General features: G+C 36.6%; 1 protein-coding gene across 2 annotated transcripts in view; it reads right to left on the bottom strand.

The window, feature by feature from the left end:
- Positions 1 to 23,691, bottom strand: part of TTC17 (tetratricopeptide repeat domain 17) — a 116,319-nt gene that overhangs the window by 79,526 nt on the left and 13,102 nt on the right. For both annotated transcript variants that reach the window (XM_023653901.2, XM_070229328.1), the window contains exons 2-8: positions 15,190 to 15,279; positions 7,000 to 7,169; positions 6,236 to 6,347; positions 5,878 to 6,009; positions 1,553 to 1,662; positions 848 to 992; positions 257 to 396 (exon numbers count right to left, since the gene is read on the bottom strand). In XM_023653901.2, the coding sequence (XP_023509669.1) occupies positions 257 to 396; positions 848 to 992; positions 1,553 to 1,662; positions 5,878 to 6,009; positions 6,236 to 6,347; positions 7,000 to 7,169; positions 15,190 to 15,279 (899 nt within the window). The remainder of the gene's footprint in view (positions 1 to 256; positions 397 to 847; positions 993 to 1,552; positions 1,663 to 5,877; positions 6,010 to 6,235; positions 6,348 to 6,999; positions 7,170 to 15,189; positions 15,280 to 23,691) is intronic.

The raw sequence follows: 23,691 nt of genomic DNA, 5'->3' as shown, positions 1-23,691 counted from the left end.
TGGCTTGATGAGTGGTGATGGGTCTGCACCCGGGATCTGAACCGGTGAACCCTGGGCTGCTGAAGCAGAACACACAAACTTAACAGCTACGCCAGTGGGCCGGCCTCCCTCAATTTTATCTTTCTTATCGAGGTAACAATGGTTTAGAATAGGTGTTTTCTTAATTCTAAGGAACTGATGGACCGATATCACCCTACACAGGTCTAACCCAGGTTCTATGGTGCTAGTGCTCCTGTGAAATTTTTCTCTCGATTACCTATGTTGAGCTTCCAATTTCTGCTCGAGTTTTTGCTGACAGAGGACAGCATGCTTCCTCTTTATAGCTTGCTCAAACCCAGGCTTGGCCTGCAAAGCATGGTCATAACAGAGCACTGAGTGGTTGTACTCCCCAAGCATCTGAAGAGAGAAAAACAAACACACACACATACACACACACAGGGGGAGAAACGTTAGCCACGACCCGGTCACATCTGTCCAAACCCCCAATGATTGATGAGATCACACCCATCTCCCACTCGAGAGTGGACATTATTTTGATTAGTGGCCAAATCTCCACAACATGAACGCATGCTGTAAGATGGCTTAATTGGAAGGTCTTGCTGTCTTAAGACGGGTACTCTGCAGAGATTTAATATTCCTATCAATTTAATTATTTTTCTTTTATGTCAAGAGGCTAGGACAATTACAATACATTATTGTGTTGAGGACTTTTTTCCCCTTCATTTCTTCATTTCCAGCCCCTTTCCCTTGTTCAGACCAAAGGAGGAAGGAAAAAAGGTATTTTTTATTGAAAAATAAAAAGAAAATTGGAACTGGTTTGGGTCAGGAAAACAAAAGTTGTACTTACTGCATATATATTTCCCAAAGTGTAATAGCTGGTGAAGAAGTCACTGTCGTCCAGAGCTGCATGGACCACGACCGCAGCATCAGCAGAGAAGTGGGCTCTGTGCAGAACGTTTGCCAGGTTGACCAGGGCAATGTCTTTATTGTGCCTGGAAGAGATGGAGAGACGTAACTAGATGTTAGGAAAGGCGCACATACTCCACAACTATGTGTAACTATCCAACAAGGGAAAATTACATTCAAAGTTACTGCTTGTAGGAAAATAACTCTGAGTACACTTATGATGGAGAAAATAATTTAAGAAAATTGTAATGTTTCTTACTCAATCTGATGGCTACAAATTTTGCCACAAAAATAAGGTCTGGCAGACATTTTATGATTTTAAAATGTATTTAGGACTTAGATTTGCTTTAAGAAAAATTGAATTCATGCTAATTTCTCCACTCAAGGTCCTTGCATTCAAGTGAATCAGAGAGCATCTACATTACGTATTTTTTCTTTACTAGAAATCAGAAGAATATTATGCTATGATCACTTTGAACTCTTTGACATCTGTCATTTTTTGTGATGGGACTAGTTTCTCTAACAGGGATGGAGGACAGAGTAAGTACAATACAACGCTGCTGCTTCTTGTTTTTGTAAGTATTGCTTCTTGAAGGGTCCTGAGTTATGCGGAAGACTGGGAGGTCCAGCAGGGGAGGGCTCTTACCTGGAAGAGAAGTGAAGTGCTCGCATGGCACATTCCACTACCTGATACGGCTCATTCTTTATTCTCCAGTAAAATGAAGCCATGTTATACAGTACCCACGAGGAAGAGTTCTAGAAAGTCAACAAATAAGATGACAATCAAACACAACTCAGGACAGTTTCTTCAACTTAGAATGTTCAAGATGAGCATCTTTCCTACTCTGTCTCTTCTGAAATTGAAGATGAAGAAGAGTAACGCGTCCTAGCAGTGATAAAGCAGAGAACACAGTGTAAATAAACTACTCCTGTCCAAGAGCCTCCTGATCACTAGGTGAGCAAGTGCACTGAGGTGTGAGCTCCCTAGAGAGACCGTCCAACTCCAGGCTATCATTCCAAGGGGGAAAGGGACCATAACTTGTCGGATCCTATTTCAGGACTTTAGAAGTTAAGACCTAACCTGTTTAGAAACTCCAGTTGCTCTAATGTGAAATTCCTGAAATTAACACATTGCAAAGTTTCCAGTTCATTTAATATCTGAATGAAGGTATATATATAAGCAAATAACAGGTTTATGCTTTTGTGAAACATGAATTTTTACTTGTCATTTCCTCATGTGTGTTCAGAATCTTTTTTGTGTGTGTGTGAGGAAGATTGGCCCTGAGCTAACATCTGTTGCCCATCTTCCTCTTTTTGCTTGAGGAAGGTTGTCGCTGAGCTAACATCTGTGCCAGTCTTCCTCTATTTTGTATGTGGGATGCTGCCACTGCATGGCTTGACGAGTGATGTTAGGTCTGTGCCTGAGATCTGAACCCATGAACCCCAGGGCTGCTGAAGTGGGATGTACAAACTTAACTACTGCGCCACTGGGCTGGACCCTGTGCTCAGAATCTAATTCAAACCTTCACACTGCTAAAAACTACATCCTTAGTATACGGCAATCAGTGTATTATTTAGTCAAGTTAAACAGATTTTCAGATAGGTTTGCTCCTTTTGTGGCTAGAAGTTTTCATTCCTTAACATATGCTGAATTTCAACCACACGGAGGTCAAAACACTAAACTGGACCACGTCAAAAACCCAACGTCAGTAATTTTAAACCCAAGTACAGAAATTTCAAATTCAGCATAGGAAAAAAAGTCATAAAGTTTAAGATAAACTGGGAAAGATGTATATGACAGCCAACGTTTAATATCTTTGATATAGAAAGAGCTCATAAAACATCTAAACAGAAAGACAATCAACCAACAGAACACAGGCTAAGAATATGAACAGACATTTAAAGTTATGAAACAATGGCTAAGTAGCAGATGAAATGATATAAAACAACAAAGAAATAGAAATTTAAAAGATATAAGTTTTTCTTTTACAAATCGGCAAAGGTTAAAAAGTTGCCAATACTCACTATTGGTTACACTGTATATTAACCTCAGATATTAAGTGTAGAAATGTCAGGTTAGTCCAGCATTTCTGGGGGAGTATTTGACAAAAAGTATGTAAAAAGCCTTAAAAATGTGATTAACCTTTGACCCCCACAATTCCGCTATTAAAAATTTATTCTATCGGAATAATTGTTTTAACTATAAAAATGTGTCAAAATAAAGATTCATAAGATTATAAAACAGCAATTATCTCTGAGTTTTTAAATTATGGTTTTTACTTTCTCTTTTATAGATTTTTGTAATATAGTCTGAATTTTTTACAAGGACTAATTATTTCAAAAATGGTTATTTTTAAGATTCAAACTAAGCATAACTCTGTGTTACTCATCTTTAAGTACTCTATCTTGCAGGACAGGATATGATTTTTGAGGGCTGCAATTAAAGATTTTTAGCACTATATGTAGTTGGTTAAGGGATATGCCGTTCTCTCACTACTGACTTATGACTTAGGCTTCCGTCTCCTTTTTGATAGCCTTTTGAGAAGTTTTCTTTCAAATCAACAAACGCTTTAATTTTTACCTCTCATTTTCAAACTTTACACCATGAATTGGGACAAAAAGATCAATTAAAAATTCTACATGAACTACTAAAAACATCATGATAAACAGAATACTCTACACATCACAATCTACTGGAAGTAAGAGAAAAATAAATCTTTAAAGAAAAATCTTCCCACAAAATCTCCCCCCAAATCTAGAAACGTTTGATGCCACTGTTTAATTACTCTCTCCTTCTTTTGAACACCTTTTCCCCCTGATTCTTAGGACATCACATTCTTCTGGTTTCTTCGGCTGGCCCTTCTCCCTCTGCTTGAGAGAGAAATGTGAGAGGACCCAGTGGCCTCTTCTCAAACTTCACTCTCCTTCAAATGACCATATCCAGTCCCACGGCTAAAAATACTCCCTATTTAACAATTATTCTCTATCTACACACTCAGCTCTGACCTCTTCTGTATTCCAGACTTATACAGGTATTTCAAATTTAACACGGCCAAAATAGAACTCTATCGTCTCTTCTCTCACCCCGACCCTGCTCCTGCTTCAAATTGCTCAAGCCAAAATTGAGGAATTATCCTTGATTTCTCTTTTGTCCTCATACCACAGAGCTAATTCATCAGCTTCCAAACTTCTAAACATTTCTGGAAACAGTTTAAGTCCGTGCATTTCCATAGGTAACCATTCTACTCAAACCACCTTCATTTCTCTCTTGAACAACGGCAATAGTCTTTTAACTGGTCTATTTCCAGTTGTGGGCTCCTTCATTCATTTTTCCATATAAGTTTAAGAGGGTACTTTTAAAAATATTAATCGAATTATGTCATTCCTCTGCTCCAGCTTCTCAACACACTTGGAATAAAATTCAAAGTCCCAGCCCTGGCTGTCAGAGCCTTACAGTCTGGCTCTGGCCTACTTCTTCGGCTTCATTCCCTATCATCCTCCCCTTGGCTCACCAGGCTCCAGCCATATTGACCTGAATTTGATTACATGCCATCTGTTATAGACTGAATGTGTGTCCCCTCCCCCCTAAATTCGTATGTGGAAGCCCTAACCCACAATGTGCCTGTGTTTGGAGAAGGGCCTGTGAAGAGGTGATAAAGGTGAAATGAGGTCGTAAGGGTGGGGCCCTCATCCAATAGGGCCAGTGCCCTCATAAGAAGGGGAAGAAACACCAGATCTCTCTCTCTCTCTCCCTGTACACAGAGAAGAGGCCATGTGAGGACACAGTGAGAAGGCAGCCGTCTACAAGCCAGGAAGAGAGCCCTCATCAGGAACTGAATCAGCCAGCACCTTGATCTTGGACCTCCCAGCCTCCGGAGCTGTGAGAAATCAATGTCTGTTGTTTAGGGCCCCGTCTATGGCATTTTGTTATGGCAGCGTGAGCTGAATAACATACCACCGACCTCATTAAGGCTTCAAGGCCTTTGCCTCAGCCTAGAATGCTCTTCCTTGATCTTTGAATCTTCTTCCTTGATTTGGTTCCTTCTTGTCATTCAGATACCAGCTTAAATGTCACCTTTCCAGAAAGGATAACCCCAACTGCCCAGTCTAAAGTAGCCGCCCAATTACCCTCTATTTTAATTTTCTATAGAGCACTTACCACTATGATCTACTTTCAACTAACCATCCTCTCAAGGATATTTTAAATCCTAGGTCAGTTTCCCCTTAATACTCATGAAGTTCTGGGGGTGCAATATTTTACATTACCTTCAGAAAAACAAGACAAAGATGGTAACTTAGCTACAAAAATAATCATACATAAAATACATAATGTATTTGAATAAACATATAAATATGTATTTGGATAAACTGTATATAAATGTTACAATTATACATTTTACTTAATATCACTATCATACTGCTTAGACACCAGCCTGCATTTTATGAAATTCCCTAGGCATAGAGAAGAGCAAAAATCGTTTTCTAAATTCCAGGTTATCCTGAATGATATATTTAAATTCTTGGGTCCTGTTGCCTAATTCCCTTTTTCATTTTTGCAGGTAGATGTTCCCTTAAAAGAAAATTACAAGATTTTATTGTTGGTGGTGATTCTTTTTTTGGTTCAGAGAACAGCGATCATCTATGTATTTTGCGTGTAGATATATCGAACACACTAATGTTAAATTTTCTTTCACACTCAAAATATATAATCTAGCCTATAAGCCCTGCTGCTTCTATAGGCTACAATTTGTTTTTTCATGAATTAGTTTAAATAAAGCTTTTCAGCATCCCTTCCTGGTAAAGAAGACTGGGCTATCAACATTTCTCCCTACTTGAAGCATACAGTTCATATGAATGTACTCATAAGTTAAAATCACTCTCTTGACAAAAGCAAGCTAGGCAGGTATTTTCTGAGAGGAGAACATTTGTTCGCACAGAGTTTCCTGCCTCCTTAAGTCACTGATGGCTTACCTTCTGTAGCCCTTCATGGATGAGGTGGCCTATGTCATCTAGACTCCTTCCTAATCGTTTAGATAAATATGTGAAGATTGGGTCTTCTTTGGGTAATAGAGGTGCAGAAAGATTAACTCTCTCTTGTACACCCTGAAGAGAAGAAAAAATTGATAAAAAACAGGAAAAGGAGATTGTAAGACCCAAAAGAGCACAAGTATTATGGCATCTTGTAGCATTTATTTTGAAGGAATTTTAAGAAATAGGAGATGTTTATAAAATTATAAAGCTCTTTGGAAGGAGAAAGAGTTTTTATAAGCAAGAGTCTAAATTAAAGAAATAATGCAAAAAAAAAAAAATCCCAAATCTCTTTACTTACTCGCAAGTGCTGAAAAGCATGTATACTATAGGGAAGTTCTAGAATTTTAGTACAATCAGGTTGCTCTGGGTCTGGAGGAACAGGAGATTCCGTGTCTATATAATCTTCAGGGCTAAAATCATGAAGCAAGAAGCAATGAATGAATGCAAGGGAAAGAAATGTCAAATTCTTTCCCTAACTGAACCGTATTCTCAAAGCATCAAAACTTTACAACCAATATTAGTCAACATTCATACCTTTTCACATAGCTACTGTCAGAGTCAAATATTTTAGGAGTTCAACTTAAAGGAGATAAATCAAGAGTTAGAATATAGTAGGTAGGTCACAGGATGTTAAGATTGTGGACTTTTTAAAAGCTAATATAACACTGCTGAATTCTTTTTATAAATATTAAACTTCTGTTGACGTTCTCTCCACATTTTTACCAGTTACTGATTTTTAAATGTTTTTTCCAATTTGATAGATGAAAACAATCTAAATGTTTTAATTTGTACTTATTTGATCATTCCTGAGAAATACTTTTTCCACATTTATTGGCCATTTGTATTTCTTTTACTATAAGTTGTCCAATTTTCTACTGTGGTATTAAATATTTTCAATAGCTTTCCAAGAATTCTACTTGTGGTATGTATTTTGAACTTTCAAGTTTCAATAAACCCATCTGTGATTAAAGCTTATTCTCATTAGAAAAATAATTTCTTCTTGATTTGAGAAAGGTCTGTTCAGGAAACCGTCATTTTCCTTTGGGAAGAGGCTCTCCTTACCTGATGTCCTTGCTCTCCAGAGTTATGTACGTGCCGTCATACAGATCCAGGTCCCCCAAGGGCACCTTGGCTTTGATGCAGTCTGGATCCTCTTTGTTATGTCTTTGTTCCAGTCCTGTATCTCTGTCCTCATTTTCTTCTATGTGAATTTTTTGAGCAACTAATTGTTTCTGGTGAGAAGAAAATATAAACACAGAGGATTTTTCTAATATTTCAGTCTAGATACTACGTATGAGAAAGAATTCAATGTGTTAAAGAAGTCAGCGAATCCCCTCGAAGGAAGACAAGGATTCTGAATACAGCCTCAGTTAACTTAGTTGACACAAATTAGCTTCTCTAAACAGGTGTCCATATACAGAAACAAACAGAACATGACATTTATAATACTGGCATGAGTGCCTTCATAATATGATCTCTGACTGCCTATAAAGCTGCATCTATCAACTTAATTCCCCAGCATAGAATGGCTCAGCAATTGACACTGCCTTCAATTGTCCAAACACATTGTATTTTGGTCCTTGGAGACATCCAGCACGTTGTCTGCTACCTGGAATAACTTCTCCTAACGCCCTGTGTTCCAGGTGAATTCCTGCTACTCATAATTTTTTGTTCAAACACACAGAGGAATTACAGAAGCACCCATATTTCCACCACCCATATCTCACCCGTACCTATCATATCACAACATTTTGCCATATTCACTTCAGATATTTTTAAAAGGAAAAAAAAATGTAGTTGAAGCCCTTCTTTACAGTCTTGGAAATCCTTCTCTCCCTTCCCAAAGTTACCACGATCCTGAATTTGTTTTATGCATCATTTCCATGTATACTTTTATAAAATATTACTGTATTACTCCTACTCTCTTAAAATATTACTTTATGTATATCCAAAATCAACATGGAGCATTAGTTCGCAAGTTTTAAAATTTTATACAAATATCATACTGCATGTATCATTCTACAATTTTGTTTTTTTTAACTTAATATTATGTTTTTGAGATTTATCTGCATTGGTTGGTATAGCTCTAAAGTTTTCATTTTAATGGATGTATAAAAATTTATTCATTTTCCTATAAACCTTTAGATTGTTAAAATTTTGTTTTGCTATTAAAAATGCTACAATATTCTTATAAGTCTCCTTGTGCACAAGTGTCAAAGTTCCAGCAGGGGTAAAAATATGAGGTCATATGGGATGCACATTTTCAGTTTTATTTAGACACTGTCAATCTGCTCTTCAAAGTAGTTATAACAACTAGAATTCTACCAACAGATTATAATAATATCCATATCCCCACAAACTTACCAATATTTGGTTTTGTCATGCTTTCTAATTCACGTCAGTCTGATGGATATGAAATGTTCTCTTGCTGTAATTATTAGGGTAGACTGCTTTACTATTGACGAATTTGCTACCCTCCTTACAAGAGGAGTCTACACCACTGTTCTGCTGGACTCAGACAGGGCCAATATGAGTTGCTTTGGCCAATTTAACACGAGAAGTGCCATTTGACTGTTCTGGAGGGGAGCATTTTTAGGGCCAATGTATACTTCATCATGTTCTTTCTTTTCCCTCTTGTATTGAGAATGGCAATTTTCCGGACAGTGGCTGCCCTGTCAGCTTGGGTCCCAGCATAAGGATTAGAGTGACATTTAGTATGACCTTATTGTTTTAAGCCATTAAGATTATTGGGATGTTACTAAATGATCTGTTTCCAATTATTGGTTTCCTCTGCACTCTTTTCCTGTGGGTAGATTATACTACACTGCCTACTGACTTCAGGCTTGGCCATGGGACTTGCTCTGGCCACTGGAATGTGAGTAGAGATGACGTATGTAAGTTCTGAGTGGAAACTTTAGACTGGCTTACTGGTTGTTCTTCCTTGAGCCTCCATCGTCCTTCGTGACAACAGCACTGAGTCTCTGGGACTGTTTGTTGCCCATGTAAAAGTTGATATACACGGCAACAAAATGTAGACTATCTCAAACACTGCAATCGTTGATGAGATGGAACACATTTTCACGTTTATGAAATATTTTGCGAATTGACTGTCCAAGTCTGCCCATTTTTTCCCAGTATTTTAATTGATTTATAGAAATTTATGAAAACAGTAATTCTGTAAACTTATTCTGTATCAGTTACACACATTGCTAATATCTTCTCCCAGCTTGTAGCTTATCTTTTAATTTTGCTCATGGTATCACTTGCTAAAGAGAAACTTTTAAATTTAAGATGGGCAACTTTATCAATTGTTTTCTTAATTGTTTGAGATTTCCGTGGTATTTAAGAATTCCTTCTCTATCCCGATGTCATAAATATATCAATATATTCTCCTATTTTTTTTAAGTTTTAAAGTTTTACTTTTCATATTTAGTGCTATGGTCTGAATGTTTGTATCCCCCCAAATTTACATGTTGAAATCCTAACCCCCAAAGGGGATGGCATTAGGAGTTGGGGCCTCTGAGAGGTGCTCAGGCCATGAGGACAGTGCCCTCATGAATGGGATTAGTGCTCTTACAAAAAAGGCTCTAGAAAGCTCCCTTCCCTTCCCCTGTGTAGGACGTTGAGAGACGGCGTCAGCTATGAACCAGGAAGAGAGCCCCCACCAGAAGGCAACCACGCTGGTGCTCTGATCTGAGACTTTCCAGCCTCCAGAACGATGAGAAATAAATTTCTATTGTTCATAAGTTACCCAGGATGTGGTGTTTTGTTATAACAGATAAAGACATTTAGATTTTTAAAGTGTATAGAAAATGGTTTTTGTGTATTGAAAAGTAAGAATCTAATTAATGTTTTTCCACATGGACAATCAATTTTCTAATATCATTTATAAAGAGTTTATCCTTTCCCCCGTTTATTCAATTTTGACACTTCATATTTTTCTAGAACTCTGCACATTACACTTAAGTTTTCAAATTCACTGGCACGAAGTTTTTATAGTATTAATAACAATCTCTTTAGTTTATAAAAATCTATACCTGCTTTATCATCACTAATAAATCTTTATTCTGTCTTTTCTCTTTTTTTCTTTATGTTCCTTCTTTATGTTCATTCTTTTCCTTCACGTTCACTAAGTTTATTTTAATCATTAAGTTTATTTTATCGTTTTCTAACCTGAGATGAATATTTAGCTCCTTTCTTTTCTTTTCTTTTATTGTAATAAATGCCTTTGTATATAAATTTGCCTCTACGTATATCTAAGCTTCATTCTACAAACTCTGGAATGAGGTACTCTCACCATAGTTCAGTTTGAAAAGTTTGGGATTTCTTCTTTAAACCATGGGTAATTTGAGAATGTAAAATTTTCAAATACTTGAGTTTTTCCTCCTTTCCCCCGCCGGGCATGTGTATCTTATTTATATTTTAGCTTTAATTGTACTGTGATCAGAGAATATGTTATGCATGACAACAAAACTTTGTAATTTATTTTCTTTTTATCCCGGTAGTGACTATTTATGATAAATGTTTCACTTTTGAAAACACTTTAAACTCTATTTGTTCAATGTGGAGCACACGCTTGCTCTCTTTCCCTCCTCTCTCGCTGTCAGATTAAGTATAATTTTTTCCTATATCTTATAATATTTCTGTTGGATTTATCAGTTTCTGATAAAGATCTGTTAAAGTCTCCTACTCTGATTATGGATTTTTCATGCAATTCTGTCAGCTTTTGCTGTTTTGATATAAACATACACATACCTTTGAGACAAGCATGTAATATTATATCCCTTTGGTAGATTGTTAACATGGAGTATCTCCCTTTATCTCTACTAATGATCTTACATTCTTATTTTGTCTGAGACAGGCTTATCATCCTTTAGGATTATAAAATCTAAAATTCTGAAAACCTAGAGTTTTTTCCTTAAATTTTGCACTAAAATTCATGTGATGGCAAAATTTGATGAAAAGCCATTTTATAGTCTTTATCCTCTTAGTCTGAACATTTATATATCTCACTCAAGAAATATTCGTGTATCTGATTATGGAGTTTGAGACCCGATCCTGTTGGCAGTCGAATGTAATACAAGATATCTGCACCTATAACATTTCTAAAACAAGAACAGAAGAAAGTAAAAGGCTATATTCTAATTACATATAGCCTCAACGATTTCAGGTGAGAGACTGTAGACTTGTATAAATACTGCCATATCAATTTTCTTTTGCTTAGTATTTCCATAGTAAAGACTTTTTCTATCCATTTGTCACCACACTGATTTTGTGTTAGACTTATTTCTTGCATGCACCATATAGCTGGACTAAATAAGAAATCTGATCTGAGTTTTTTAATCAGCAAGTTTAATCTGTTTATATTTATTGTGATTCCTGACCTATTTGGATTTACTTGAACCATGTTACTTTGGGTTTTCTATTTATCATTCTTTTTCTTTGCTGCTTTTGTCTCTTTTCTTGCCTGCCATGTGCTTGGTAACACTTTGTACATTCCCTCCCTTCTTCTTGTATCTTCTCTTTATTTGTAGGTTTGGAAACTAGATTGCATTTCTATTATTTTAGTGCTTGTGCTTCCTTTATTTTTGGTTATGTTTTTCATCAGTAAATATTTCAGTGTTTCTGAAAGAAACTCTTTCAAAAAATAAAACCACAACACCATTATCACATGTAAAAAATAATAATTCCCTAATACCAAATGTCCAGTCTGTGTTCTAATTCCCAATCATTTCCTCCTACTTTTTAAAACGCAGTTTGTTGGTATCAAAATCCAGTGAGGTCCACACACACCGTAGTTGGCTAATTTGTCTCTTACGTCCCTTCTAATCTACTGGTTATCCTTTAGTTCCTTTTTTTTTTTTAATCTTTGTAATTTACTTGTTAAAGAAATTGGGTTTTTTGTCCTGTAGAGTTTGCCACTCTACAGGATTTTGCTGAGGGCATCTCCTAAGTTCATTCAATGTGTTCCTCTGTCCTCTGTATTTCCTGCATTCTGACAGCAGGATCCAGGGGTTCAAACCTCTTTTGTCATGGACTTCTTTAGCAGTCTGTTGAAGCCTACAAACGCCCTTCTCAGAACAATCTTTTAAGTATATAAGATAAAACATACAGAATGACAAGGGAAACCAATTACATTGAAAACAAATTATATTGTGGTTTGATTAGATTCATATTTCCTTCGGTAAGACTACTTGGAAGGTGCCATTATTCTTAAATTTTTAATGTTTGCCCATAAATTTTCCCACACAATTTTAATTTATTCAGCTACTTTTACCTTTTTCTGAACATGACAAAAGTCTAATGTGCTTTAACTAATCACTGAATGTGCCCCAACGCAACTACATATTATTAATTTTATCTAGTTATACCTCTTAAAACACAAAAAGTAAACAAATAGACTTACCAACTTTTTCATCGGTATTTTTACTCCCCATTATACATCCTATGCACTTCTACTGGGTTTACTTTTCTTCCTGCAGAAGTACATCTTTAATTTTTTTTTAAGTGAGAGCCTGTGGTTAGTAAACTGTCTTTGTATGTGAGAAAACACCTTTGCTTTGCCCTCACTCTTGAATGATGGTTTAAAAGAATATAAAATCCTAGTTTGATTGATTTTCCCTTAGCACTCCGAGGCTATTCCTCCATTGTCTTCCGGTATCTAACTCCATCTAGTTGTCACTACCTTGTAGATAAATTGTATTATCTGCTCTCAGGGCTTTAAGTCTACACGTCAGTGAATAACAAATTTGCATCTCCAGCTCAAAGCCTTTATACCAGAGTCTGCACTTGAAGAAGCAACCCCCGACTTGATGTCTCCACTTGGATGTCCAATAGGACTCTCAAACTTAACCTACCAAAGCTGAACTCCTCCTCAATCCATTACCTCCTTCAGTCTTCTCTGTCTCAGTAGATGTCATCTCCATCCTTTCAATTGCTTGGGTCAAAAACCCTGGTGTCATCCTTCACCCTTCTCCATCTCTGTCCGTCTATCTGTCTCTTCTCAACCACTCCATCATCATCTCCTGTGTCTAGTAGTTTTGTGGTTGCTTCCAGATTCTATCTAGTTCCCAAGTCCACAATCAGATCTTATCATTTTGGTTTGGAGTTTCTACTCCAAAGTGATATTCTGCCCTGAAATGATATTCAGGAAACTGAAGATGCAATTATTGATCCATTGGATGGTTCAGGTCCTTTCTTGGTCATCAGGTTGTTCTGTCTCCCTGACTTCTTTCCCCTCGCAGACGCTTTTCATGAAGAGAATGCTCCATCCCAGTCTTCAGGCAGTAAGCCTGGTTCTCTCCCTTTATCTTGCGTGGAAAATTGTCAGTTCCCTTTACTCCACCGAGCTGAACTACCAGACACCACAGCCTGCTCCTGGCTCAGAGAGCAGCAGGTTTGTAGCTTCAGCTACATTCCTGACTTAGTGTTTCTGTTCCATTTATGGTCCATGGAGATGTTTAAGTTGCTTTAGGCCTGGCTACATTTAATTTTGGTGTTTATTTTGTATTTTATCTGTCATTGGTGTGTATATGAAGCAGAAGGGGTGTACTAAATATGAACTCATTACACTATCTTAACCAAAAATTGATGGAGTCATCCTTTTTCATTTGGATTTTCACCGACTTGATGAATGGCATTTTCCCTACATGTCCTATAATTTAAGTCTCCTTCTCTTTATAATATATTATACTGCCTCCTAAAAAAAGAGACACCAATAAACAGATACAATGTCTCTATGCATCTGAAAATAAAAACTATTTTCTGCACCACTGCCTCTTTCTGAACACTGTTTTTAAATAAAAACAGATCAAGCTTCCAAACATGAAACCCTACAAACATACCCATTGTCTTATTCCTAGTATTCATAAAAATCAACATTTCAAAATTTCTAAGGCATAAAACTGGTATGAATAAGGTGAGGCACTACTGAAAAAATTGGTGAGGTGTTCAAGTTTTACAAATATTCTAAAAATACTACTACCTATGCACAGCTGGTTAATATGTGTGAAAAGCTCTTCCTTCTTAACTCCCAGAAATTAAAAATACATATAATCATAACTATTTCTGTTGATAGATGTACCAGTTTGAATTTACATAAGTGAAATTTGGGATTTTTACATAACTAGAAAATGACTGGCTACTTGCGTTAAGAGGTATGCCAGCTCCTAAACCAAGAGACAGGGCGTTTGCCTCTGGTTCCGCCATAACTTCCTGTGTGAAATCAGGCAATTTGCTGTCTTTGGATCTAATTGTTTCCTTGGCTCTAAAATGAAGATAGTCTTTATGATTCCTTCTATCTCCCACAGACTCTCATTCCACTCTTATTATTCTCATTATTCCCCCAAATTTTCTAAATCTCATTTTGCAAATTGATTTACTTTTTCTACAACTTATCATTCCCTTAAAATTTGGATTCAGTTTACACTGTAACATTTAAGCAGAGATATGAGGGGGGAAAAAGCCCTAGTTTTTTAAATAATTAATATTGTTTGCTATGAAGCAAAATCAGTTTATGGAAATCAAAGATAGAAAAAAAGGTCAGATTTTATTAGCACTAATAAATGTCAAGTTTCCAAGGTGCAAAGTGGTTAATACTTTTCACTTCAATAACAGGAGCACACAGTAGCAAGACCCTAGTTTTTACTACTTGGGAATTAACAAAATTTCTTTCTTTCTTCTTTTTTTTTGGTGAGGAAGATTGTCCCTGAGCCAACATCCATGCCACTCTTCCTCTGCTTTGTGTGTGGGACACTGCCAAAGCATGCCTTGACAAATGCTGTGTAGATCTGTGCTTGGGATCCGAACCTGTGAACCCCAGGCTACCGAAGCAGAGGATGTGAGCTTAACCACTATGCCACCGGGCCAGCCCCTCATATTACACTTTTACAGGGTAGTAAAACCATTCTTCCTTTTCATGTTTTACCCAAACTCTCCTTCCAAGAATCCTCAGAGAGTATTCCTCTTCATACTTGATGGAAAAACTTAAAGATGGAAACTCTGTTCAAGGATATAGTGAGTCAAGAATCAGGTATAAAATTCAGGCTTGGATAGTCTGTTTCTCTTCCAGTTGCTCAAATGTCACTCTAATTACACTTTTTTTTTAAAAAAAATATGATCTAAAAGTAGTACATTCCTCTAAAAGTCAGAAGAATCAGGCTTAAGAAATAATATGCTTTAATTTTTCTTTGAACACAACGACTCCTGTGAAATGTGACAAGTTTCAGCTGCATCCACGCCCAGTTGCCTCACCTCCAATTCTTTGAGGTAGTTAACTGTTGTTTCTTGTCTCATTAATATGACTAAGTCATGGGGATGCTTCAAGTTCATCGGTGAATCCACCTGCAAGCAAGCAAGCAATAAATAAAGCTCGGATTTCATTAATATTTATTTGGATTAATAAAGTTTCTTTTAATATGCTTTGAATTATTGTTCAGTCACCCTTATAATCAGTGTTAGGTGCTCAGTAAACTCAAGGGGTATTTGTGATAGTGATCAAGCGTAAATTTCAGCAAAGAGAATGACAGGTGCAATAGCTGTCCTGTGAACTCCAACTTGAAAGAGCAAGCTCTTGAAGTGAATATTCTGACTTGAGCAGTCATATAAGAAATATTCAAGAAGAGAAGTATTTGGCAACGAATGATAAAAGTAAATTCCTTAAAAGATATTTCATCTGTAATAATTAAAAAGGATTGTCTTGTCTTGATAGCACATTCCATATCTGAACAGGTTTGAGGCAATAAAAGGAAAATACTAAAAGCACCTATTTTTGAAGGCTATTTGCAGAAGCCGTAAATCAAAGATCATATAAAATAATTTTGAGATTATTTACAACTCATGTCCTCTGGATCATAAACAGCCACTATGCTGTTGAAGGCGTAGGAAAAATGAACCCCCATATGCTGGTAGCAGGCTTATAAATCTGTTCTTATTGTTTGGAGGGTCATTTGACAACATATATCAAAACGTTAAAAGTGCATACCCTTTGAACTAACAATATAAATTCTAGAAAACTATTCTATAGACCTTCCTAAACATGTAGGCAATGATATATACGAGGATGCTCACCATAACACTTCCAGCTGCACAAAAAAAGATTAGAAACAACTTAAGTCCGTCAATAAGGAAATAGGGAAATCCATCATCCAATGGAATGGGATACAGAAAAACTAGACGTACTGTCATGGAAAGATGTTCACAATGTATAGTTAACTAAAAACAATGAAGAATAATAAGTGTACTATGATGTTTTTGTTTAAGAAATTACATGTATATATTTTTACAGACATAGATGTACACATTCTGTATATTCACAAAAGTAAATCAGTTTACAGTGGTTTCTTTTGGGAAGTGGGATGAAGAGGACAGGTACGTTCGCATCTTTTCCTTATATACCTGTATATATTTTTAACTGCTTATAATGTATGCAGAATACATTTATAATAAGGAAAAAACCACACACACACACACACACACAGGGTTTTTGAATTTCAGTAAAATCTAAGACAGTAGCCTTGGTACCTAAGGGATGAGATGAAGTTCCTGCCATCCCATAGTGTCAGATTGTCAAATTATATACCAGTCCTTCGGGAAGTTCCACTTTGAGAAGAAACTACCTTTTAGTAACCTCTAAGAAATTTATATCAGCTCAACTAACTGATTTTAGAGCTAGCTTGTTAAGTGCAGACAACAGCCTTGCTTAGATCCTGGTGAGTATGAGAGGCTATTAAAAAATAAAAAAAAAAAACTACTTTAAAAAGAGGGAATAAGAACAACATGAAATAAAGTTGGATAATTGCTTTAATAATATACATTATAACATCTGAACAATGTGGGGTGACTGCAGATAAAACTCATCCGCCGTTGCTCATTCTACCATCTCAGAGACGCCAGAGTCGAAGAGACGCTGGTCCAGAGTAGTGCAGAGTAACTTCCACTCACACTTTCATTTCAGTCATCTGAACTGCATAATTATCATCTCCCATGGTCTTGCTTTTAAGACGAGATCCCTTCACTGCTGTCCCTGGCCTTCCGACTATATTGGAATTTACTTTAAAACTGGACTCTGAATTTAAAAGACACTAAAAATATAATAGCAAGGCCTGTATTTAACCACCTGAGCTGTCCATCTCTATCAATCAATCAAACCTAGCAAAGGTCTACAAGCAAAATGCGAGGTTTATCATGATAAAAGGTAGACAATTTTGCTTCTCTTTTCATAGTATTTGGACACATTCCCAACAGTTATAATTGGGTAGGGCAGGGAAGGCTACTATAATGGGTTGAATATGGACTGATTTAACTCCAAAGCCCAATCAATCTTTTTTACGACAATATGATATAGCACACCAACATTTTTACAGGAGAAAATGTAAAAGCTAAGCCAGTGGCCAGAGTACAAAAGAGCTTTATATATAAGGCGCCAAAGAAAGTCAGCTTGCTTTGCAACTTTGTCCAGACCTCAAGAGGTAGCTGTTTAGTACATGACTCTATAAGTATTTTCAAATGAGGGTTTTAGAAAAATACTGGGGGGTGGGAGGGAGGAATGTGGGAGTACTACATTCCCATTACGAAATACCCAATCAGTCTGATTGCCTGAGATTTGGGGAACTGCAAGAGGAATGAAAGAAGGAGACAAGTGAAGATTTATATTAGAGAAATATTTAAAGAATAATCTTAGTTTTAGATTAAAAAGATACTAGATAGGCAGGACTTTATCATATTTGAATAGCATGGGTTTGGCCAACCTTCAGTTGTGAGGGAGTACTTTTTATTTCCTTGAAGCCTTTAGTTCAACAAAGATACAGCAGCTTGAGGAGGTATAAAGACAAAATTATTAGCAGAAGGAAGGAAGGGAGTCCACCGACAGCTGTGTTTCTCTTTTTGATGTGGCAGCAAATGGCATGGACCTTTGCCAGAGAAGGGTTGGTTGTAGAAGATTTAGAGCCTGACATATATTTTTATTGAGGTACCTTCAAGTTCTTAAATTTTAAGACTTTATAATTATCTTTGGCAAATGCCATTCAGCTTGAATTTCTCTCTTTTCGAATAGCTCTTCCTCAGAAGATTATGGAAGAGAGTATGTTTGACAACTTTCTAAATACTACAACATCCATTCAACCAATTAGAGTTCATTATGCCTCTATGAACCAGGACCACTATGAGTCAATGTATTTGGAGTGTATGTACTCCTATTTTTATACACAACGTAAAAAGGAATGGTAATATGCTTTCAAAATCTTCGGCATTTAGAAGACGCTGCTATAAACCCAGGAACAAAAAGTGACAGGAACTAGAGAGAGGTAGGTTAAAAAGGATGTAACACGTACACAAGATCTCAAAGCACTTTATGACTTTTTCACAGGGACAAACAACCCTACTGCACAGTACAGTAAACGATGATTGTAAAGATCTGAATCATCAAGAAAAAGTGGACTTATTTTCAATTTGCTCTACTTAAGAAGGTGAAGAAATACGAACTATATTTTAGAGCAATATTTACACCGCCGGAAAAAAGTGATCGAGTATTTGGAAATTAGCTATAGGGAATTCTCCTATCCAGAAGGATTCATTCTCTAAGAGTTCCAGGTCAACAAAGTTTCACTGTTACTGGAGGAATTTATTTTAATTGAAAAAATGACAAACCATGTAAGGCAATTTAATTTTATTTTCCTTTGAATACATCATCTAAATACATGTATCCAATTATATTTAACAGCAGTAAATATCTTACTCGTATCAAGCACATTTTCATATATTTGATTTGCTGCTGTCTTAACCAAGACATCATTAATATCTACATCTCTAATCCTGAGCCCTCTCTCTGTGAATTCAGTAGTAAATTTACATGGTAACAGATGGAAATGTCACTATGTAAGAGTAATTACTTCACTGCCAAATGAGAGAAAGTGCGAACATTTCAAACTTAAAATAACCAATGTAAGGGTATAAACACTTTTGAGTTCTACACAAGCAAGTTTGTGTCAATCATTTTCCAATGGTCCTTTATGATGGAAATTGAATATTTCTATTTTAACATTAATTCCAGCCCTCATATGCAACTAACTCTTCACAAATGCTGAACATTTTTACCTATTTTTTTAAAAAAATGGTATTCAAATGAGTACATGAAAGCAATATTAATGCGCAACTCACTTTTCTCCCTACGGCAGTTTGAAACTGATGAGTGAAGTCTTACATTAAGCCATATTCATTTTTAAAAATTTCCCCTTAAGTTAGAAACTAGGGATGGAATATTTCAAATCTTTTATTCAGAATTTTAGATTATTTAAATATTGAGGCAATATGGTGGAAAACATAAATCTTCAAAGCAACCAAGATTTCACCTCTGCCTTAAATGCTCCCACTCAGCAGATGTTTACAGGTTTTGCCATCCGGGATCTGCAATCCCCTTCTTGTGGCAAAAGCACCGCTTGTTTGTCTGGAAGCATCCTTCCCCACATGGGAAGCCCTGAGCAGTGGACTCCTTTCCCTTGGTCATGGTGATTATTTCCAAGATGGGACATTAACTTAGAGGTCAGTTGGTACTAAAAAGACTCTAATCCAGAATTTTCATTTAAGCTAGTGGGGACCAGCCATCCTATACCCACAGGGGGCCTGAGAATGGGGTTAAAGAAGCAGAGAAACGAAGACAGAGAAAAAATCATCCTGGTTACACCGTTTGAGCCCTTGATCAAACTGTATCTGTTGTACTTAGAATTCATCCCAACATTCCAATGAAAGTTTTCAATACAGAAAGTCTTGAGGCTACTTCTTAAGGCCCTCTGCCTAATTTTCTTTAGGCCCTCTGCCTAGAGTATCTTCTTATCCTTGCTGATCTTTTAAGAGCCACTGTGCCTTTGCACATGCTCATTCCTCGACTTGGAATGCATTTCTAGCTCTATGCTTTTGGCAAAGGCCAAATAACCTGGTTCCAACGACATTTCTGTTGCGAGGCCGTCCTTCTCTCAAGCTCCCATAGTACCTCATACACACTTCTTTAATAGCATTTATTATATTGTTTAATTATTGTATGTCTACTTCTCCTCCACTTTTTTTTTTTTTTTGGTATTCCTCTTTCTACCTTCAGTACTTAATATGCTTTCAGGTACATGTTAGGCACTCAATACATTGTCGATTGTTTGATGAAGGTGTCGGATGTCACATTTGTTAGATACTCCATCTCCATCTTCTAAGGTACTACCATTCACTGATGACTATCTGGAAAGGAGCTAAGGTGGCTAAGCCACCAGGAATCAGGAAAAAATAAGTCCTTGACAGATCTATGACTAGTTGTATGACCTTAAGCAAATTACCTTCCCTGCCTGGGCTTCCATTTCCTCATCTATAAACTGAGGGAACCCAACCTAATGACTTCTAAAGTTCCTTATCATTTCAAATCCTACCTCTATAAAAGATTTAACACTATCATGAAAGTATTACATTTTAACCAGCCCAACCTACACCACTGAAGTAACCTGATGTTCAAACAAATGAAATTATCATTCTTCCAACTTGTCCATATGAATTTGTACTCGCCCTAGGCAGGGAATATTTCCAAAGCTGCAGTTAAAAGTTTCTTTTAAACTGTCAATTTGTCAAATTAAACCAAGGCTCCAATTAGCAGTGGCTAGCTATTTCTGAGCAATTAAGTTGCTCTTGTATTATAGGCAAGCTCAGCTCTCTCTGTCCTTACGCAACTTAATTCTAACAAATTTCGACTTAAATCTTTTTTCTGATTATAAGCTAAATGTTACTGTAAAAATGAACAGAATATAGGCAATATAAAGAAAATTAAAATTACTTGAAATCGCACCTTCAGAGATATCTGCTACTAGATATAAATATCATGTCAGGATAACTTCTGTGCACATATATACATACAGATATGTAGATAAATATTTTTATAGAAATGGGACCATAATATAGCTACTATATTGCATCCTTCCCTTTTCCACTCTTCCCTGAATTTTATCAGACTTCTTTCCCAGTAAATATAGATCTACATCATCATATTTAGCGGTTATTATTAAAGTCATTTACCTAGGTTCTTACTAGTTTGGGTTTTTAGTTATTCTCTCTTTTAAACAATATTGTGATGAATCTCCCTACACTTAAATTTATTGGGTAGCTATCTAATTATTTCCTTCCTAGAAAGAGAATGGCTAGGTTGAAGGGATTGTACTTTTAAATTTATATTCTTTTGCTAGCTTTTCTCCAGAATAGCTGAATCATTTTAAATTCCTAACAACAGTCATTGGGTGAGTACATTTTCATCTCTTTCTTGGCCATATGTATTTCTTCTTTTGTGTACTTATAAAAAAATCTTTCTCACTGCCTTTCTTTGAATCCATCTGCAAGTTTATACATCATATTTTATGAATGGTGGTTTCTACTTGGCAGAATCCTAAGTGATTAGTCTCTTCTGGTTTGAGGTGCCTGACTTTTTCTACAGTGAACACATATGACTTAAATTTATAAAGTATTTTTTTTTTTTAAAGTGTTATCTGGGGCCGGCCTGGTGGTGCAGCGGTTAAGTTTGCACGTTCCGCTTCGGTGGCCCGGGCTTCGCCAGTTTGGATCCCTGGTGCAGACATGGCACTGCTCGGCAAGCCATGCTGTGGTAGGCATCCCATATATAAAGTAGAGGAAGATGGGCAGGGATTTTTGCTCAGGGCTAATCTTCCTCGAAAAAAAAAAAGTGTTATCTACAGGTCAACTTTTTAAAATGAAACTTCAGTGCGCTATGCAACATGCTTTATTGTATTTTTGTGTGTGTGTGTGTGTGAGGAAGATTGGACCTGAGCTGACGTCTGTTGCCAATCTTTCTCTTTTTGCTTGAGGAAGGTTGTCCCTGAGCTAACATCCATGCCAATCTTCCTCTGTTTTGTATGTGGGATGCTGCCACAGCATGGCTTGATGAACAGTGTGTAGGTCTGCACCTGGGATCTGAACCCATGAACTCCAGGCCACTAAAGCAGAGCATGTGAACTTAACCAGTATGCCACTGGGCCGGCCCCATATTGTATTTGAAAATAACACCACCAATAAATTGTAATGTTAAATATAAGCTTGGGTCTGAGGAACAATCTTGTAAAATTGCTCTCACAGATGTGGGGCTAGGCAAAACACTAAAAAAGACACATCTTTTGTATTTTCTTGTTCCTTACCTTTCTCCCCTCAGACTCTGGCCTTATCTCAAACTAATTCACTGCCATTTTCAAATGATTGTCCAAGGAAACTTCACCTTTGTGACCCCTGTCAAGCTAATACAGTGGCATGCAGGATGAGTTTTTGAGGGATAGAATAAGGAAGGCAGAAAAGTCTGTCACCTCACTTTGCAGGCAACTTTCTTTTCAAGATTCAAGTCTGACCATCATGGATTTACACCTTCTTCCAGATCTAGAGAAGCCCAAATTCATAAAATATCACTCTAGCCTCAGCCTCAAGAGGGACTTACTTACATTGGCTTCCAACAATTATTGTAACTGTCGAAACTTTAATATGTAGTGTAAACAGATCGCTTACTAGAAGCATTTAATCATATGAAATCAATAAAACACTACTATTATGAACTGTCAGGATTTGGAAATATTTTGGTTAAAGATGACTTCTTTTTGCTGTTAGAGTACACGCATGGTATTTCAATGAGAAATTAAAAACGAATTTTGTAGGATATCAAGTTATCAAAACTGAAAATGAACTTTAAATAAACAAAAACCTTGAATCCTGACCATCACATGAATTTTTACGGCCTTATATTTCTATTTTCTAAAGTTTTACCCTAAATTTGATTTTACCTTCTCATTTTCACAGTTCTTGGAAGACACAATAGTAAATGCTCAAACTCACATAAAATAATCTAGGTATCTGAAGTATATTATATAGTTATAATCTAGATTTGAACATGTTTGGTGTTGCAGCCAACTGTATTAGAACACTCACGTCAAACAATCCCCATTTATCTAGTAAGTTAGTAACCATTTTCAACATGAACAACAAATGAACAATTTCTTATAAAAGTGCTACCAGTCTACATTTTCTGATTTATATCACCAGGAAATACACAAACAACATAATGAATAAAGTAGACAATATACAACTTTACCAGGAAAGAAAAGGAAATGCCACATCAGGACACAAAAGTCATGGATATTTCTCACTCGTATACTTAGGATATTCTTGTAAACATATACAGAAACAATGTAACTGTACACTTAGAGCCGTTTTATATGTAACTCAGAAGGAACTCTCATTCCAGCAGCAAATCTTTACTGAACACTGAATAAGGGACCAAGAAAGATGTCCACGAACCTGCTCAATGTAATCACACGGGTCCTTAAAAGTGGAATAGGGAGGTCAAAGTGAGAGGGAGGTGGCTAAAGAAGAATGGTCAGAGAGATGCAATCTTGCTGGCTTTGAAGATGCAATGAAAGGGGGTCAAAAGCCAAGGAATGTGGGTGGCTTCTAGAAACTGGAAAAGGCAAAAAAATGAACTCTTCCTCTAGAACCTCTAGAAAGATAGGCAGCCCAAGTCCCTTTGATTTTTTTGCCCAGTGCAATATGGGTTGGACTTCTAATCGACAGAGCTGTCAAATAATAAATTTGTGTTGCTTTAAGCCACTAAGTTTGCAGTAACTTTTTACAGCAGCAATGGAAAACTAAAACAAGCACTCACTAAGTACCAGACATAATGCCAGGCATTACGGTGATGAAGAAAACAGGTGTGAGCTTGAAAATTTCGTCAGAGGGGTG

Source organism: Equus caballus, chromosome 12, assembly GCF_041296265.1.
Source record: "Equus caballus isolate H_3958 breed thoroughbred chromosome 12, TB-T2T, whole genome shotgun sequence".
Classification (NCBI taxonomy): domain Eukaryota; kingdom Metazoa; phylum Chordata; class Mammalia; order Perissodactyla; family Equidae; genus Equus; species Equus caballus.
This window is presented reverse-complemented; position numbering and strand designations above follow the sequence as displayed.